We start from the raw sequence: 20903 nt of genomic DNA, 5'->3' as shown, positions 1-20903 counted from the left end.
TGGGCACCATCCACTTGGAGCCCCCAGGCCCCACCCAGGTCTCAGCCCAGAAGAGGGGTTGCTCTCGCCTCTTCTGTGCGGACTGGACAAGGGGATGGGCTGTTGGCTGGCCTGCCAGCCCCTCCAGCTGTTCTCTGGCTGCTGAGTGGTTGGGGCCTTCCCAGGCTCCCCTCCACAGTGATCCGATCCAGCCCATGGATAAGCTTTCAGTGCCACCCCAACGCTTCCTGAGCCATCCCAGTCAAACCATACACTTTGGGAGAATCCTTTGCAGTCACCGGGTTTTTTGCTGTTGTGTTTGTGTTCCTTTTGGCCCCAGTTTAAAAAAAGATCATGTCCCAGTCTTTGCCCACCCACCTCCCATCCCACCTTTGCAGGAGGTGGCAGTATCACTGACTAATGGGTCCCAGAAGTGAGAGGCTGCAAGACCGCCCTCCAAGAACCTGCTAACCACAGGCCACCCGGCCCTGGTCAGTTACACGCTTCCACAGGCATGTGGGGAGCACATCACAGCCCAGCAACACCCCCAGGAGCCGATGCCCGAGGTGTGTGCTTCCTCTAGTTTAGATACTAAACCTACTTACAGACTATGAAGTCCCAAAGCTCCAGGCCGACATTACCTTCGAGATGTAGGTCAGCTGCAAAGATCCAACAGCTCCTGCCCCAATTGCCAGGTTCTGAAAGACATGGGTTTTGCGTTTGAAGAAGGATGCTACGCGAGGCAGTGGATACAGGACTAAAGAAGGCTGAGAGTCTCATTCTGTTGATGCCACTTTCTGGCTTTGCAATCTTGACTAGTCACTTACTTTTTTTTTTTAGCTTTTGATTTTATTTTGGAGTACAGCTGATGAACAATGTTGTATTAGTTTCAGGTGTACAACAAAGTGATTCAATTACACAGGCGTGCGTGCTGCCACTTCAGTCGTGTCCAACTCTTTGCAACCCCAAGGGCTGTAGCCTGCCAGGCTCCTCTGACCATGGGATTGCCAGGCAGGAATACTGGAGTGAGCTGCCATTTCCTACTCCAAGGGATCTTCTCGACCCAGGGATCAAACCCGTATCTCTTACCATCTCCTGCATTGGTAGGCAGGTTCTTTACCACTAGGATCACCTGGGAAGCCCTAAGCCTTTCAATTGTACAAATACATGTATCTATTCTTTTTCAAATTTTTTCAAATTCTTTTCCCAATGAAGTTGTTACAGAATATTGAGCAGAATTTCCTGTGCTATACAGTAGGTCCTTGTTGGTTATCCATTTTAAATACAGCAGTGTGTACATGTCCTTCCCAAACTCCCTAACTATTCCTCCCCCACCATCTCCCCATAAGTGTGTTCTCTAGTCACTTACCTTTCTTCACCTCACCACAGTGATCATTCTTGCCACGGTATGTGGACTTAACATTTCCCTTAGCCTCATTTATTTCAGAGAGGTATTCTAGGACAGTGGTTAAAAGTGGGGGATCCACCACTTTGTGAATAAGTTCCTTCATCTCTAAGCCTCAGTTTTCCCTTCTGTAAAAACAGGGATCATAATAGCACCTACCTCACCAGACAGTTCTAAGGATGAGTTAATAGACTTAAGACCACTTGCGGGAACTTCCCTGGTGGCTAAGACTCCATGCTCCCAATGCAGGAGTCTTTCGAGCCCTGGTCAGGAAACCGATCCCACGTGCCACAAATAAAGAAGAAAAAGATCCTGCGTGCCACAACTAAAGATCTCTCGTGGCACAGCCCAATAAATAAAGTAAATAAATACTTTTAAAAAGACACTTAGAATTGTCTCTGTTTAGAGTTATACAGTCATCTATATGACTCTGAACAAGTGTTAGCTAGTTATATATATATATATAAAATAAAATATATATTGTCCTGACTGCTCTGATATCTCTGTTGGCTTTATCTTATTTGATGACACTTCAAATTCTCTTCTTAATAAATATGGTACAGAGTAACACAATATGCGGGGGGGGGGGGGGAGGAAAGAAAAACATAGTTCTTCAGTCTATTTCAAAGGGCAGTTTTAAGTACTAAAATGGAATGATGTCTGTACAGCATAAAAATAAATGCATTATTAAAACATCAAGAAACAGGCACCTTGTCTGGCAACATTCTACCCTGACACACTCTCTTGGCTCTCTAACTTCTCCACTGTCAGAAATGAAGGGATGGAAACACAGGGGTGGGAGCGAACCAAAGAAACAGCCATCGTTAGAAATCACAGCTATGCAGTTTCTCACATATAACTTGGCGAATCCACTCGCACGGGACCTCAGCTCCTGGTGACCTCTTAAACTATTGCCGTAAGCCTCAAAGAATAACCTGGGAGCCCCTATTTTGAAGACCTGGGGTCATCTCAAAGCAATAAACAAAGGCAAATCTAGGATAATGGTTGCAGATCACTGTTCAGTCACTCAGTCGTGTCCGACTCTTTTGCAACCCCATAGACAGCAGCACGCCAGGCTTCCCGGTCCTTCACTCTCTAGCAAATTTCCTAAAGGGTCAACAGTGGGATGACTTGTCATTCCAGGAGACTGCCCTTAAGAAATATCTTAGATAGCGGGGAAGAGTCCTTCCAAGTCCAACAACCTAAATTCACAGGCATCACCTGAAGTAAGGCAGTGTGTGAAGCTTCCTATTCATAAGAAAATGGATGGAGATAAAACCGCGATAAAAGGATTCTCAGAGCCCTAGAAATTTAGAGAAAGAGATCCAGAAAGGACATCTCTCTTTTGCAAATGAGGCCATAAGTCTAAAAGCTGCCCTTGAGTATCTGAATCAGCATTTTGAATATGGACGACTGGATTTACACATTTTTTAAACTACATAATGACTGCATTGTTTTGTTGTTGTTGTTTTTTTTTAAAGAAAACTCTCTATTGGGTAACAACAGATAGGCCTAGTACCCCTAAGTGTTAGTCACTCAGTCGTGTCTGACTCTTTGCAACACCATGGACTGTAGCCTCTCCAGGTTCCTCTGTCCATGGGATTCTCCAGGCAAGAACACTGGAATGGATAGCTGTGCCCTCCTCCAAGGGATCTTCCCCACCCAGGGATCAAACCCAGATCTCCCACATTGCAGGCAGATTCTTTACCGTCTGAGCCACCAGGGAAATCTATACCCCCTAAATCTGATTCCAAAAAGGAAACACAGCACCCCAAAAGGCCAGTGAGCAGCTGACAGTGCCTCTGAGAAGGCTGTGAGCCACCCAAGGCAGACAGCTCTGCAGAGAGAGGCTGCCCACAGCTGGCTGCATCTGCACAGCCCTGGGGACACACCCCGCCACCGGCCACTGTGGACACTGGCTGCCTGGCCCACCCCCAGCCCCTGTTGTGTACTTGAGGGAAGTGAGTCGTGTGTTGAGGGGATCTGCCCGAGGTCACACACCTGGCTCGGCTTCTCCTGACTTCACCTCAAAGCTCTAGAAGCAGCACACTGCCGCTTCTAACTTAAGTGGCTGGAATTCTAGCTGAGACATCAGTGTCCTAGGCCCGCAGGCAAGTTCCTCTACCTAGAAGACGGGGCTCATCAGCCCTGTTTCCTGGGCTGGTTGTGAGAGTTACATAAGGGTAAACAGAGGAGTCCGGCCCAGGGCAGCTTCCATCCCCGACCAGCAGTGCTAATTACCAGACGCAGACGCCAAGTCTAGGAGCTGTTCTTGCCCAACTCAGTCTCCTCACCCCAGACCACAGCCGGAGGCCTCCAGAGCCCTAGCTGGAATTATGAGCGATCAAGTGGGATTTGAGGGAGCCACTCAAGACACAAACCCACACGTCCTGCCAGATATGAACCCATCCCACTGCAACGACTTCATCTCCCTCCGGAGGGAGGGCAGTCCACCCTCAGCCCCGGCTGCCCTCAGCTCTCTGGCTTTGAAGAGGACACAGTCATTCTCTCAGCCCAGTGAGCCCAGGGTGGAGGTGTCCCCAGCCCCTCACCACGGTCCTCCCTCTGCCTGCCTGCTCCTCGGATCACAGGCACCTCCCTGCACCACCAGAGGCCAGGAAAATCTGACGCATGTCTGAGAACGCAGTTCCCCCCCTGCTCCGCCCCCAACTGTGCTCCTCACCCAGGGGGAAGTGAGTGACGGGGGGGAAACAGGATCACCCAGGATCACCGAGGCTTGATCCAGACTGACAGCGCAGTGTCTGCTCCGATCGCTGGACCTCAGAGATGAACGGTGACAGCTCGCTGCCAGAGTGGCAGCTCCAGGCCAGACACTTCCAGGTCCAGGAGGACTGTGCCAGCTGCCTGAGCCGAGCAGCCAGATGTCAGGGCAGGAACGCTGGGAGCCTGCACCTGGGGAGGGCCGGGTGTCAGAGCCCACCTGCGGACGCACCATCTCCTCCAGGGGACGTTCGGGAGGCCCCGCCTTCACGAAGCCACATTGCAGCGCATCCCAGCATCATCTGACAGCAGCCTGCCCGCCCCCTCCCTGAACTCATGCACATCACCCTCTCCTGGGGAGCTTGTTTTAAAAGACCCACCCGAAAAACACTGAATCAGAATCAACTGGAAGGCAGTCAGAACGTGCTAGAGTTGTTTGCCACATGGCTTGTTGGATTTTGGTTCCCCAACCAGGAACTCAACCCCAGGCCCTCAGCAGTGACAGCCCACTAGACCACCAAAGGAATTCCCAGAACATGCACATTTTTTAAATGTCCCCAAGTGATCCCTCAATGGGCCCAAGTTTGAGAACAATTGGTTTACAGGACAAAATCTAGCCCTGGATTTTTTTTTTTTTTTTTTTTTTTGGCTATGCCTGGTGGCTTGAGGGATCTTAGTTCCTCAATCAGAGATAGAACCTGTGCCCCTGGCAGTGGACGCACCGAATTAACCACCAGCCCACCAGGGAATCCCCCAGCCCTGAGTTTTATACTGGAGGGTATTTTACTATGCCTTTAAGTCTCTTCTTGCTAGATTTTAAGCACACTGAGGACAAGAGTAGTATCTTCTTCCTCTACCCAGGAGACTCTTTGATTTTTAAATGAAAACACAATTTGCATGGTGGTTAAGTTCCCAAACCAGCCCTTAAGTTGGGAAGATCCCCTGGAGGAGGAAATGGCACTCCTGTATTCCTGCCTGGAGAATCCCAGGGACAAAGGAGCCTGGTGGGCTACAGTCCATGGGGTTGCAAAGAGTCAGACACAACTGAGCGACTGAGCACGCACGCACACACTCATATGACACTAGATGACCTGAACAGCTTCTCTCCACTGGGAAACACTGTGTCCTTGGGAAGACACATTCAAGTTCGAACTTGGCTGTCACTTGAGTCTACAGTTCCCCTGTCCTGGGCGGGGGGGGGGGGGGGGGGGGGGGGCGCGGTTCCTGTGGATAGGAACTGGGTGCAGGAGGTATGAAAGGAGACAGCCTGGAGTAGGAGGGGGTCAAGGACCTGGGGGAAGGAGCTGAGGAAGGGACTAGAGAGGGGACCAGGGGCCTCTGAGCAGACAGGAGTAAAGACAGAGGCTGATGGGGAGGCTGCCTGTGTGGATCAGCTGGGGAGATTTGTCCACAAGTAAGGCCCGTACTTGTGGCTCAGCTGGCAAAGAATCCGCCTGCCATGTGGGAGACCTGGGTTCAATCCCTGGGTTGGGAAGATCCCCTGGAGAAGGGTAAGGCTACCCACTCTGGTATTCAGGCCTGGAGAATCCCATGGACTACATAGTCCAGGGGGTCACAAAGAATCGGACACGACTAAGCAACTTTCACTTCAATGCCTGTGCTTCCTCCCAGGGTTTTAACATAAAGGGTAGGGGCCCTGGTAGCGACAGGTTTCTAAGCTCGCAGGAGATCCCACCGCAAGGCCAGGTCTAAGTACCCCCTCCTCCTCCCCACCCCTACCCCTGCTGCAGACGCCACCCAGCCTGCTGACTCTGCACTGGAGCCCAGGCAGCTGGGGAGAGAGGCCACACCCAGCTGGCCCAGAGAGTTACCCTGTGGCTGCAGCAGCACCAAGAGGGAAGAGGAAGAAGCTGAGGCCGCAGGCAGAGTGGGGTTGGGGGTAGATCCCAGGGCCCCGCTGGATGTCTAGGAGTCAGGAGCAGCTTGTACATTTCTGGGGCTTCTGAATTTTCTGGAACAATGTAGGGCACAGGGCACATTCCTATTGAAGCCAGATGGTTTCATGAAGACCGCCAACCCTTGCTCTCTGCTTAAGGGTTCTCCTGCCACCAAGGTCCCAAAGGGAGCACCCACTACCAAGAGTGGGAAGCGGGAGGCTGAACACCAAGGAAGGAATGGAGGTGCCCACAGAGATGGGGTGTACCTCCCGGGGGAGCCTTTTTTTCTAGAAGCAATGCTGCTTCTTCTCAAAAGAGAAAAATGTCCCCATCCTCTAGTGAGAGTAACGGGAACACAGAAATGACCAGAAGACCCATCTCCAGATTCCTAAATTCAGGGAATGTCAGTGCTAGAAGGTTGTGAGGCTGCCTGGTCATTCACCAGGAGCTCTCCAAGCCTCACCTTGGGGAAATGACTTCCCCCAAGGAGTCAAGTGAAGAAAAACAGACAGAGCCCCTTACTCCTGGGGTCAAGCACAGCCAGAGAAAGGAAGGCGAAACTGACAAATATTTTGAGTCTGTTATGCACCAGGCTTGCTGCGTGAGGTCACTTCACTTCACCCTGACAATCCCATCTCACAGATGAGGAAACTCAGGATGGAGCAGGTGAAGCAAGTTGCTAACCAGGTCCCACAGAAGTCTCGTGTAGATTCCAACCCAACCCTGCCTGGTTCTCAAATCCCATGCACCATCTTTTATACCAGGTCACCTCCCATGAGACAGTTCTTCACATCGACCAGGACCTGCTCAGCATCTACAAGTTGATTATCACCGAAAGGTAAACACAAGAGCAGGACCAGCAGGGTTACACCAAGAGGCCCTAAACAGCTGCCCAAACTAGGCAGGGCAGGAACTAGTCAAACTGGCTCTTGGATGCCAAACTCCAAAAGACCAGGACTCAGAGAGTGAGCAAAGGGAAGGAGAGATGCTGGCCAGTCTCGCCTTCTCTTCTGTGCTTCCCGGGTGCCTGGCAGACAGGACCAGCTGGCCCAAGGTTACCTAGGGAGGAGGAAGGGGTGGACATGGAATTCCACAGCCGGGGCACGAGCCACCAAGGCCGCCCACGGACTGAAACCACAACTCGAAACACCAGCAGCCAAGGCCAGACACAGACACTCGGAACAGCAAGACTTGCTAAGTAAGCAGGGTGGTGTGATGGGAACAGAGGGAGGGGAGACCCTAATCCCCTCTGTCCACATCCCAGCCTTGGCCTGGCATGAGAATGACCCAAAGGCAAGTAAGCAAGATACTCCCAAGCTCTGGGTGGGTAGGTGGGTGGGCGATGCTTTACCAGATACTCTACCAGATGCTCTGAGACCAACACATGTCTTCCCCTCACTCAGGAGTCCCAGCTGCTGGTACCAATTTGACTTAGATACGCAGTCCTGTCTGATTCTTTGCAACTGCATGGACTATAGCCCACCAGGCTCCTCTGTCCATGGGATTCTCCAGGCAAGAATACTGGAGTGGGTTGCCACACCCTCCTCCAGGGGATCTTCCTGACCCAGGGATCGAACCTGCATCTCTTGCCTTGCAGGTGGATTCTTTACCGTTTGAGCCACCAGGGAAGCCCAAACGAGAACGCTGTGAGGAAAGGTGAAAAGCTACTCTCTCCATTCTCCAGGTCAAATATGCATTCAATCTTTCCCTTCAAGAAAAGACACTCATGGAACTTCCCCAGTAGTCCAGGGGCTAAGATTGTGAGCTCCCAATGCAGGAGGCCCAGGTTTGATCCCTGGTCAGGGAACTAGATCCCACATGTCATAGCTGAGACCCAGTGCAACCAAATAAGCATTTTTTTAAAAGTCAATCCTAAAGGGAGGGGACATATGCACACCAATGGCTGATTCAAGTTGATATATGGCAGAAACCAACACAATATTGTAAAGCAATTATCCTCCATTTAAAAATAAGTAAATTTGAATTTTAAAAAATAGTAAAAATAAAATAAAAATTCAATCATGTGTCGTAAACGGCTGCACTGGGGCAAGGCTTTCATGCTCTTATCTGGCTGTCTCTTTCTAGTGGACACACGCCAGCCCCGGTTCAGCCAGGATGGACATCATGAAGTATCAGTCTCTTGGCCACCACAACCCCCAGCTCCTCACTTCCCTCTTCCAAGGCTGGTCATAGTGACCTCAGACTTGGTCGAAGGCCTGGGCTCTATTTAATCCCCTGGACATGTTCAAGCTCCAAGACGCCAACTGATGGCCACGGACATGGTGCCAAAACCTTCAACTCGACACGCCGTCTCCTTGTCCCTTTGCTCAACTCAGCCTCCAGCCCATTTGCCTCAAACTCCATCATCACATCCCCTCTCCCTCTAAATGGTTCTCTTCCCAACTTCCTCACATCCACCAGCCACTCCGCATTCTCCCCCACTCAACTGGGTAACATACCGCTGACTGTTCTACTTCACCCGTGGGTCAGTCACCAAGCTTGCCACCGACTTGCTTCAGACAGCCTTCAGATTTGACCCCTCCCCTCTGTTCCCCCACACCACCCCCTTCAGACACCGCGGGAAGGTTTGGGACAAATTCCTCACTGTTGTCCTCAATCCCAGGCCCTCCCACTTCCCTGGACATCCCGACGTCACTGGCAGAACAAACTTTAACAAGTAGCATCTCTAAAGTAGTACTTTAGAGTTTGTCGGAGCACTCTCCTATTCATTTATCTTCACAGCAACAATGTCAGAGCTAGAGGTAACAGAGGCTCAGAAAAGGGGATTTTTTTTTTCCTAACACACAGCTTAATGAGTTCATCAAGCTGTCCTGTGCTTGGCTGATGTAACTAACACAATGGATTCTGAAGCAAAATCTGATATGCAGCACTTCTCAGAAAGGCGAAATCACCTGCTTTGTGTTAGAGGCATTTTAAAAAATAATAAAAAATATAATTTGTTTGTATATAAATAAACATACTATACAAAACAACAGATGTATACAACAGATATACTAAACAAATGCTGAATCTAAAGCAATCTAAAGCAAAACCTGACAACAATATAACCAAAAACAAATTTTAAGAAAACTAAGAACAGTCATCACCACGGTTCTACATAGTAAAACCTCTGTTAAGCTTCATAGCTTCTGTCTCTTCAGTTGCTAAATGCAAACTACTTTGCTAGCATGTGAGATGAGCGCAATTGTGCAGTAGTTTGAACATTCTTTGGAACCGGAGATCAAACTGCCAATATCCGTTGGATCATCGAAAATGCAAGAGAGTTCCAGGAAAACATCTACTTCTGCTTTATTGGCCAGGCCAAAGCCTTTGACTGGGTGGATCACAACAAACTGTGGAAAATTCTTAAAGAGATGGGAATACCAGACCACCTGACCTGCCTCCTGAGAAATCTGTATGCAGGTAAAGAAGCAACAGTTAGAACTGGACATGGAACAACAGACTGGTTCTAAATAGGGAAAGGAATATATTGGCTGTATATTGTCACCCTGCTTATTTAACTTATAGGCAGAGCATATCATGCAAAATGCTGGGCTGGACGAAGCACAAGCTGGAATCAAGATTGCAGGGAGAAATATCAATAACCTCAGATATATAGATGACACCACCCTTATGGCAGAAAGCAAAGAACTAAAGAACCTCTTGATGAAAGTGAAAGAAAAGAGTGAAAAAGTTGGCTTAAAACTCAACATTCAGAAAACTAAGATCATGGCATCCGGTCCCATTACTTCATGGCAAACAAATGGGGAAACCATGGAAATAGTGACAGACTTTATTTTGGGGGGCTCCAAAATCACTGCAGATGGTGGCTGCAGCCACGAAATTAAAAGATGCCTGCTCCTTGGAAGAAAAGTTATGACCAACCTAGACAGCATATTAAAAAGCAAAGACATTACTTTGCCAACAAAGGTCCATCTAGTCAAACCTATGCTTTTTCCAGTAGTCATGTATGGACATGAGAGTTGGACTATAAAGAAAGCTGAGCACTGAAGAATTGATGCTTTTGAACTGTGGTGTTGGAGAAGACTCTTGAGAGTCCCTTGGACAGCAAAGAGATACAACCAGTCCATCCTAAAGGAAATCAGTCCTGAATATTCGTTGGAAGGACTGATGTTGAAGCTGAAACTCCAATACTTTGGCCACCTGATGCAAAAAGCTGACTCTTTCGAACAGACCCTGATGCTGGGAAAGATTGAGGGCGGGAGGAGAAGGGGATGACAGAGGATGAGATGGTTGGATGGCATCACTGACTGGATGGGCATGAGTTTTAGCTGGCTTCGGGAATTGGTGATGGACAGGGAAGCCTGGTGTGCTGCAGTCCATGGGGTTGCAAAGAGTTGGACACAACTGAGCGACTGAACTGAACTGAATGCAAACGACTAACACGATTATCCCAAAGTGCTTCTTAGTTTTTACTTCTTTTTAATTTAAACAAAGCACATCTTATTATAAAAACAAGAAGCTTTCTAAATGACTAACATTAACAAAGAAAGCACACAGAGCACTTACAGTATTCTATGCTAAGTCTCAAAAAGTCCCTACACTATTTTAATTCTTAAAACACCAACTTCTTAATAATTTACCCTGAGCAGAATTTGCTTTTTGGTGGGAAAAAAAAGCGAGATCTGTTGCTTGAAATCTTCTTTGGGGAATTTTTTTTTTTCCCCAAAGGAATTCTGCATTCTTACTCTAACCCAGAATGGACAAAAGCATGCCAGAAATTCCACTTAACCCTTGAAATCATGTGTTTACATGGATAGTTAATATACCAATTACATAAAATCCATGCATTAAAAACACTCTGTCCCCCAAATTTCTGAAGATGTGAAAGTTACACCACAAAAGTTATATGCTGAGAATATTTCTAGACAGACACACAAGAACGTGGAAACACTGGCCGCCTCTGGTGAGCGGGACGCGTGACTGGGGGCCAGGAGTGGGAGGGAGAAACTGGTCACTAAATCAGTTCTCCCAGATTTTGAATTATATACCATGTGTATGTACTGACCATTTTTAAAAGCAAGTTATCTTCCTGGTTCTCGGCATTTTCATAGGTTCAGCATATCGTGCAAAAGTCTTTGGCCAAGCCACATAAAATCCCTGGAGGGACCCTAGTTCCCCTACGAGGGATCAAACCCGGGCCCACAGCAGTGAAAGCACTGAGTCCTAACCACTGGACAGCCAGCGAATTTCCCCAAAATCTTTTAAACATTGTTTGAACTTGTTTGAAATCAGCAACGCTCAGAAGAACGGCTATTCCCATCTACCATTCCCGGCCTTGAACGGCAACGTTTCCCAGCCTCCAGCCATCCCCTCAATCCGAACTGGCATGAACCAATCTGTCCTGTTACTGCTCATCCTGAATCCGGTGGGCTTTGTACCCTGACAGACTCCCTCGGTTTGTGTCAAGTCTGAAGTCAAGGAGAGACTCTGTTAGCAACCAAGGGCCTCTGTTCAGTCTTGAACAGTGGATTTTTCCTCAGATTCCAGGGCTGTTCCCTGTACTTGGGCTCCTAAGTGCATAGTTACAGCACTCCCCTAGATTGCGTCCTTGGTGAGTATGCTATGCGGCGTTCAATACACCGCAACCTTAAAGCTGTTGCTCCATTTTACATTCATTTCAAAAATCTGAACATAAGGTGAGTACATACTTGAACTCTCGGTAAAGAAATTAAATGTTAATAAAATAGTATACTCCCCCAAAATCTTTTTAATATTGTTGGATTTCAGCGAAATTTTGCTCAAGGAGGATTCTGATACAGAAAGCACAAGTTTTTAAACATGGCAATTTTGCCTAGCCTTTAAGACAAAATTATTGTTCATGCCATAGTACATGTTAATATCATTTTCTACCACTCTTTCATATTCTTTCTACTAAAATGCTGCCAAATATCCATCTTTATGTCAATACAGCTAAAGCTCTCCGTCCCTTTCAAAGGAAAGAACTGCTTTCAGCTTCAAAAAAAAAAAAAAGCAAAGGGCTTTTATCAGGGTCCAAGAGTTACCAGGAGAGATGTCATCTTTTTGGATACTATGGTGATCCACAATTCACATCATGGCCTTTGGAAAATAAAAGCATCTGCCTATTTTTTGGCAAAAGAGAGAAAACACAATCTATGGAGTAAATCTGACAAGAACAACTGTCTAAGTGCAATAATACTGTTTTCATGCTTCGATTTATCCTTTGTTTGGGGCCATATAATTTAGTCTCCCAATTACTTATCCAAATGGGCATCACAAGAGCGGAATGTAAGTGTTGCCACGCAACTAAAACAGAGCCGGTTACTCAGTCGGTAACAGAGTAGAGCAGCCTAACGAAGGAACTTCTCCTTTTCTGTCATGATAGGGATCAACGTTAAAGTAAAATACACCTGCCATGACTTCACTGTAATGTTTGACAGGAAATCCAGCCAATGTCTGTCCCTATTCAGGCATTATCTGTGTCCTTGACGTTGTCAGCAGATTGATTTTTAAATGCATGAACCAAGTCAGGGGCCATAATCAATAATGTTGAAACTTTCCATTTATAGGGTCCTTTAGAGCTAATGGGTTTCATCCTCTACCTGTTTGGTGCCACCTCTGTCTGGAGTTAAAAGCAACTTGATTGCATACTTCAGCACACAGATTCTAGACTCTTTATCAGGCACTCAAGGCTGTACCTGGTCTGGCACACATACCCGCCGAACACACACCCACGACCAACCCTCCCCAGCAGATGTGGCGATGGCCTCCTATCTCTGTTTTGCATCTGAGGGCTGTCCTCAGCTACTGGATCCATTCTGTCCACCTGCAGAGGGCCGGAACCCTGATAGTCCACCCTGGGGGATGCGGAAGCCAGCCCCCTTGGGACAACTTCGAGTCCCCCAGAGCATAAGGCTAAGCCCATCGTTTGCCAACTTCTGCAGGAGCGCTGGCCCTATCTGCTCCCTCCCATTCCCTATCCTGTTGCCAGCTCTCTTCTTAATAAAGAACTTGCTACGAATCCTAGCTTCGGTGAGTCCTGGTCTTCTGGGGAACTCAGAACCCTGAACACCCTTGAGGCAGGCAAGCTCGCCTTTCCTCCTGGGTGCCACCCCTGCTCTATAGTGGCACTGTTTCCTTGTCCCCTTGTTTCCTTATCCACTTCGGCTCTGCTCCAGACAGGGTGCACAGCAATCAAACGAGATTGTTGCTGTTCAGTCGCTAAGTCGTGTCTGACTCTTTGCGACCCCATGGACTGCAGCGCTCCAGGCTACTGTTATGTGAAAACACTTCAACCTGCAAAATGCTCAACAAATGTGCATCACCTGTAGCAATTACGACTCTAACCTCCCTCATCCTTGCAGACCTGGATCTAAGCCACCCCTCCATGAAGGGGGGCCCAGCAGTTTTCTCCCTGCCTCAATTTCATCTAATCCTCTGTCTCCTCACCTACAGTGCAAGCTGCACAAAAGGCCCAGACTCTGTCTTAGGCACAGTTGCAGCGTCAGCATCTAGGCTGGTGCCTGGCATATGGGGCATATTTAGCAAATATGTGATAAATAATGATGCTGAATTTCAAAGATCCCGCTCTAGTCTCAGTCCCTTAGGAAATGGAAGGGTGAAAGGCCGGGTTAAGGATCACCCAAAGGGCCCACAATGACTTGCCTAACATACAAAACACCTCAGGGCCAGAGTCAGAACCTGATCCTTGATCTCTCATCTCCCAGGCCCATCCATCCGAGACCCCACCTCCAGGCCCTCCATCTTCCCTGGACCAGCAGCACAGAGGAAAACTGCAGCTCCTTCTCCTGCACCCAAACTAGTGGCATCTGGGCTGTTCACTTTAACAACATGGTGTGTGTGTGCGTGTGCGTGTGTGTGTGTGTGTATGTGTGTAACTCAGTTGTGTCCGACTCTTTGCAACTCCATGGACTATATAGCTCGCCAGGCTTCTCTGTCCATGGAATTCTCCAGGCAAGAATATTGGAGTGGGTTGCCATTCCTTTCTCCAGGGGATCTTTCTAACCCAGCGATGGAACCTAGGTCTCTTTCATTGCAGGCAGATTCTTTACCGTCTGAGTCACCAGGGAAGTCTGATGACATGCTACCTTGTTGTAAAGACGGATTGGCATTTTTACCACTGTAGTTTTATGTATGCTGTTTTCATTTTGCCAACAAAATCTGAAGTTTTCTGGTGGCAAAGACCTCTCTGAATTCCCCTCCACGTCATCTCCTCCACATCAACATGGGGTTGAGCACATGTATCAGGAGGAAAGAGGCGGACAAAGGTGAAGAATACAGGGACCAGTGGTGGTCCTTGGTGGTCCAGTGGCTAAAACTCTGAGCTCCCAACGCAGAGAGCCTGGGTTCTATCCCTGGGCAGGGAACTAGATCCTGCATGCCACAACTCAGAGCCTGCATGCCACAACTGAAAGATCTCATGCAGCCAAATTAATATTGTTTAAAAAGGTGAAGAGGGTAGACACTGGAGTGAGACAGACCTGGCTCTGTGTTTACCATCTGCATGACCTTGAACAAAGCTGCTGACCATCTCTGCACCTTGAAGAGGAAATGCTGGATTTCCCGGGTCCCAGGATTACTGAGAGGACCTTAACGAGATGACATGCAAAGCATTTTGCACAATGGCTGGTATACCACACCCACTCAGTGGATATACCTGCAGCCAGTGATACTGGTAGCAGCGGTAGTAAAAACAGGCTCCCAGAGACTTCCAAGGGGTTTAAACAGGCACAGATCAGAGACTTGGGTTCAGAAAAAAAAAAAAAAAACCCAGCTTATTAAATACCGAAACCATTATAGTAGGTGTCTCCTTTTCCCTATAAACTTAAGACGTTCAGTGACGACACACGTTCCCCAGTGTCCCTCTCCACAGGGAAGGACCAACCTTACCCAGGTTTGCTCTTGGGGATCACCTTCCACCCCTCTCTCTGACCCCCTCCTCTCTGCTTCACCTCACTCTGCAGAGCTTCCGCTTGGTACAGGCTCCTGTCCCAGGCCCAGGAGAGCAGTGTTGGACACTCTCCATTTCACTCACAAAGGCATCTCTTTAACAGCCTCGTTCATTCATTCACTCATTCAGTGAGCTCACATTTATCAAATACTGGACACTGGGGATCAAAAGCCAGACAAGCACATGCCCTCTAGGACCTCCCAGCCCTGAGAGTGTCCTGGCCTTCTTTATCTCAATCAGAGACTCACGTTTGCAAGCTCTCCTTCCTCCCAAGCAACACTAAGGTGACTGCCTCGGCCATAATAGCAGGGGAGCTGGTGTCAGATAGCCGGGGTTAGGATCCCAGCTCAGCCACTTTCTTATGACATAACCACGGGCAAACTTCCTCCCCTCTCTGCCTCACCCACCCCACCTTTAGAATGAGGACAGTGATGCCTGCCAACTAGACCTGTCAGAATGAAATGAAAACCCAACGACCCTGTATGGAAGAAGAATCTTAAAAAAGACTGGATACATGTGTATATATATAAAACTGACTCACTTTGCTATATACCTGAAACTAACACAACATTATAAATCAATTATACACCAATAAAATTTAAAAAATAAAAGTATAAGTCTGAGAGTGAGGCAAAGACAATAAAAACATTTTTCTAAATATTACTGTTGGAAAAGGTCCTAGAGTACTTGTATCCAAAATGTCTACAAACTATTATGCAATAAAATCATGTATTTACATGTCGGTTGCTCAGTTGTGCCTGACCCTTTGTGACCCCATGGTCTACACGTAGCCCGCCATGCTCCTTTGTCAATGGAATTCTCCAGGCAAGAATACTGGAGTGGGTAGCCATTCCCTTCTCCAGAGCATCTTCTCAACCCAGGGATCAAACCTAGGTCTCCTGTATTACAGATGGATTCTTTACGTCTGAGCAACCAGGGAAGCCGAAAATCATGCATATACTCAAAGGAAAAAAAAAAAAAACAAAGAAGTCTTTAGAATAGTGCCTGGCACATAGCAATAAATGCTCACTCTACCATTTTACAGCTTACAGAAAGATCTAGCTTTTAGAGAAGATAGCTGTCTGGCCATTAACACAAATGAAGGGCTAAAGCTAACAACTGAAGTACGATGTTCTGAACTCTTGCTATGTCACAGCAAGTCTCTCCTTTTTTAGGCATCTGCCAGCCAGCTGAAACCTCTGCTTCCACGGAAAATGTAAAGAATCCCAAGCAGGGACCACAAGCTCTATTTGTAATCCAGACTTCAAGAAGGCTGTAGCACAGAGAGCATCCTGACAGTGCAGGGGGTCAGAGAGGCTCAGGAGGCTGCTGCCCTGGGCAGGGTGGGAAGAGCCTCAGAGGTGGACCCCAGAGACCTTGGCAAGGAGGCCCGAGGCATAGCATCCCAGGGAATTGCAGGTTCTAGAACCACAGACAGCCGATCAGAGGGCAGCACAGAGCCAGGGAACTCTTGAGCACTGGCAACAGTCCAGATCTGAGACGGTGACCCGGTGGTCCTGGGTGATCCATCCACTCTCAGGGGAAGAGAGCTGGGCAGGATTCCCCCAGCACCTGAATTTTTTTTTTCATTTGTTTTTAATTGGAGGATAATTGCTTTACAATGGTGTGTTGGTTTCCGCCATGCAACAACATGAATCAGCTATAAGCATACATATAGCCCCTCCCTCTTGAGCCTCCCTCCCACCCCACCCAAGCGCATGAATTCGGGTTAAAAACAGTCCTAGTAGAAAGCAAGAGCTAATCCCCTAAGCTAATAAGACAGGTGAGCAGAAGGTACACAAAGAGAGAAAAGGGGAAGGATAAGACCCAGAGACCCCAGCCCAGGGCTCAGGCCTGGCCCGTCAGAAGCCAAGTCTACTGGCATCCAAGACTTGATTGCAATCCCTCTCATGGTGGGGAGGCAGCACCTTAAATGCTACTTCTTTTCCCAGCGGACATATTGCCCCAGCCGTGGGCACCCGTGCAGAGCAATGCCAGGAAAATGGTGCAGCAGAGCCCGAAGGCAAACCCAAGACCAACACATCCTAGGAGGCCAGCATTCCTGATCCACCCAGAATGGGAGAGACTGTGTGTGGGTTTCACTCTGCAAGCTCAGCATTTTAAGTGAAAGACTCCCACAGAAGGGCTACCAGGGATGTGGGTGAACCACAGGGCTTCTATTTAAGTCTTTCCCTGAAAGGGGCTTCCCAGGTGGCTCAGCGGTTAAGAATCCGCCTGCCAGAAGACACGGGTTTGATGCCTGGGTCAAGAAGATCCTCTGGAGGAGGAAATGGCAACCCACTCCAGTATTCTTGCCTAGGAAGTCCCATCGGCAGAGGACCCTGGCAGGTTACAGTCCATGGGGCTGCAAAAGAGTCGGACACGACTGAGTGACTGAGCAACAATAACTTTCCGGGAAAAGGCAGCTGGTGGCAGTGACTTGAGTAGGCTGTCCGTATCTATAGCGTTTTCTCTCAGCCATCGGATCCACAGGACACATGCCAAAGGTCTCTAGTGGGTGAGCCCCCGGATATTTTGCACTTTCACATCTTATGGCACAAAGCCTTCCCCTGACACTCAGCCTCTCCTCTTCCCAAATCTCTGAACGAGAGCCGACCCTCAGCCACATGCCAGCCCCCAACCCCAACACGGCCGTGACCCATGACCTTGCCGGGTCCGGGGGCCATGCCAGGCTCTGGGGCCCCATCCCATCCAGGGCAGCAGGAAGGAAAGAGCCAAGAGCACTCACGGGGCCAGAAAAAAAAGACCTGAGATCCCCAGTCAGGAGCAGGGCAACTTTTTCCCAGACTAGTGATGACTCGAGGGATTCCGGGCACAGCACTAAAGAGCCTCAGGCGCCATCTCGGTGCCTGACCCCCACGGAACCCCGAGCCAGGCACCCAGTTCCCCTGTGTGCTTGCCAAAGGCAGTCCCAATGTGAGCCTCCGTTTCTCATCTGTGGCAAACTGGGTGGCCCCCAGAGTCACCTCCCACCCAGGATCCAAACAGGTCCAACCTTTGTCCAGTTCAGGGAGCCAGGTCACATTCTCTGCTGGGGCGGGGCCCCAGACTAGAAGAGCAAGAGTGGCCACGAGACTCAGCCCTGCCGAGAGGAAAGAGGAAGCGCTGCCCAGAGCCAGCATCCAGCCGTGCCAGCCTTGCTGGACTTCTGCAAGGGTGAAATTCCTGCATCCTTTCTCTTTTTCAAATGTTAATTTAACTTAATTTAAAAAAATTTTAATCTTTTGGCTGTACTGCACGGCATGCTAGATCCTAGTTCCCCAGCCGGGATTGAACCTGCACCCCCCGGCATTGGTAGCTCGGAGTTTTAACCACTGGACCACAACTCAATGCTCTGTGGTGACCTAAATGGGAAGGAAATCCAAGAAAGAGGGGACACAGGTATATGTACGGCTCATTCACTTTGCTGTACAACAGAAACTGAGAAACGTTGTAAAGCAGCTATACTCTAATAGAGACTAATTTTTTAAAAAGAGCAGATAATCTCTCTGAAGCTCTATCTTCTCATCTGTAAAACAGATGATAACAATACCTACTTCATAGTTGTGACAGAGTCAGTTCACACTGGCTCACGGGAGTCAGCTGTTACATTTCTGGAAATCTGCAAGCCAGTTGTAATGATAGCCATCATTAATAACTAAACTATATAGAGTTATAATTAAATAAAATATATTGAAATTTTAAAAAATTCCGGATGGTGAGAAAAGACACCAGATCCCCACGGGGCAGGAGAGACGAGCTTCCTTTTCTACAATCTGGGGTGGCTTCTTGTGCATGTATATGTGTGTGTGCGTATTGTGTGTGTGGAGTGTGTTGTGTGTGTGTTCTGTGTGTTGCATATGTATGTTGTGTGTGTTGTGTATGTTGTGTGTTGTGTGTGTTGTGTATTGTATTTGTGTGTTTGTGGAGTGTGTTGTGTGTATGTTGTGTGTTGCATGTGTGTGTTGTGATATATGTGATGTGTGTGTACTGTGTGTGTTGTGTGTGTACATTGTATGTGTTGTGTGTGTATTGCTTGTGGTGTGTGTGTACATTGTATGTGTTGTGTGTGTTGTGTGTTGTGTTACATGTGTTGTGTGTATTGTGTGGTGTGTGTGGTGTGTTGTATTTGTATGTTGTATGTGTTGTGTATATGTTGTGTGTGTTACATTGTGTGTATTGTGTGTTATATGTGTACATTGTGTGTTGTGTTGTATGTGTATGTTGTGTGTGTTGTATTTATATGTTGTGTGTTGTGTTGTGTTATTTGTGTGTGTTGTATTTGTATGTTGTGTGTTACACGTGTGTTGTGTGTTACATGTGTGTTGTGTTGTGTGTGCATTGTGTGTGTTGTATGTGTGTGTGGTGTGTGTGTGTGTGTTGTGGGATTTTTCCCCTCCCTTCTGACCAGTAGGCTGTACTACCCAAGAGAGAGGACCCCCCAGTGATGACCGGGCAGCCACCTGTGCCCTCCCATGCCACCTCTCACCTGGGGGTTGTCCATGTACCAGAGCAGGCAGTTGGCCTGCGTGTCCAGAATAAAGTACCTCCGCAGAAACTTGCCGCTGTTCTCATTCTCCTCGATGTCCAGAAACCCACAGATTCGGTTCTGCCGATCCACATAAGGCATTCCTGGGCTCTGCTCACATCACCCTGCATGGCAGGAGGGTGGAAGGGAGAGGCTGTGAGAAGAAGGGCAAAGCGGGTGCCTCGCTCTGGCTGACTCACCTCTGCCAGCAGGGAGGCCGGCACCCTCTCCCACAGGCATCCTTCTTCCCCAGGGCCCCAGACATCCCACCCCAATCAGACTCTGGAAATGTCCACCAACTCTGTTCCACAAATGGTCACCAAAATCCATTAACATGTATTCCACTAACTTCCCTGAGGCTCCACTATGTGCCAGGCAGAGTGTGAAGCATCTTCACACTCACGGAGAATGTAAGCCCAGACTCTGGGTCAGGGGCCTGAGTTCTGTTCCCAGTTCTGGCCCCTTACTGACTGTGTGGCCACAAACTGTCTAACCTTTCCAGGCCTCAGTTTCTGCCTCTGTAAAACGGGGAGAGTAATGGGACCCTTATGGCAGAAAGTGAGGAGGAACTAAAAAGCCTCTTGATGAAAGTGAAAGAGGAGAGTGAAAAAGTTGGCTTAAAGCTCAACATTCAGAAAATGAAGATCATGGCATCTGGTCCCATCACTTCATGGGAAATAAATGGGGAAACAGTGGAAACAGTGTCGGACTTTATTTTGGGGGGCTCCAAAATCACTGCAGATGGTGACTGCAGCCATGAAATTATAAGATGCTTACTCCTTGGAAGAAAAGTTATGACCAACCTAGATAGCATATCGAAAAGCAGAGACATTACTTTGCCAACAAAGGTCCGTCTAGTCAAGGCTATGGTTTTTCCAGTGGTCATGTATGGATGTGAGAGTTGGGCTGTGAAGAAAGTTGAGTGCCGAAGAATTGATGCTTTTGAACTGTGGTGTTGGAGAAGACTCTTGAGAGTCCCTTGGACTGCAAGGAGATCCAATCAGTCCATTCTAAAGGAGATCAGCCCTGGGTGTTCATTGAAAGGACTGATGATGAAGCTCCAATAGCTCAGCCACCTGATGCGATGAACTGATTTATTTGAAAAGACCCTGATGCTGGGAAAGATTGAAGGCAGGAGGAGAAGGGCATGACAGAGGATGAGATGGTTGGATGGCATCACCGACTTGATGAGCATGAGTTTGAGTAAGTTCCGGGAGTTGGTGATGGACAGGGAAGCCTGGTGTGCTGCAGTCCATGGTGCTGCAAACAGTCAGACACAGGTGAGAGACTGAACTGAACTGAAATGCTTGGCAGACATGAAGCACTGATAAACACTAAGCATTATTATCACTTTTCAGAAATGCCTTGTAAAGTAGGTCATAACCGAACTTTACATGTAAAGAAAATATCACAAAAAGA

At 48.2% G+C, this 20903-nt stretch overlaps 1 protein-coding gene across 1 annotated transcript in view; it reads right to left on the bottom strand.

Annotated features, from left to right (window-relative positions):
* PLEKHA2 (pleckstrin homology domain containing A2) overlaps positions 1–19589 on the bottom strand; it is a 47751-nt gene extending 28162 nt beyond the window's left edge. Inside the window, exons 1-2 of the mRNA XM_052661471.1 lie at positions 19446–19589; positions 621–677 (exon numbers count right to left, since the gene is read on the bottom strand). Of these exons, the coding sequence (XP_052517431.1) occupies positions 621–677; positions 19446–19586 (198 nt within the window). The 5' untranslated portion in view covers positions 19587–19589. The remainder of the gene's footprint in view (positions 1–620; positions 678–19445) is intronic.
* Between the last annotated feature and the right edge of the window lie 1314 nt (positions 19590–20903).

The sequence above is a fragment of the Budorcas taxicolor genome, chromosome 24 (genome assembly GCF_023091745.1).
Source record: "Budorcas taxicolor isolate Tak-1 chromosome 24, Takin1.1, whole genome shotgun sequence".
NCBI lineage: Eukaryota > Metazoa > Chordata > Mammalia > Artiodactyla > Bovidae > Budorcas > Budorcas taxicolor.
This window is presented reverse-complemented; position numbering and strand designations above follow the sequence as displayed.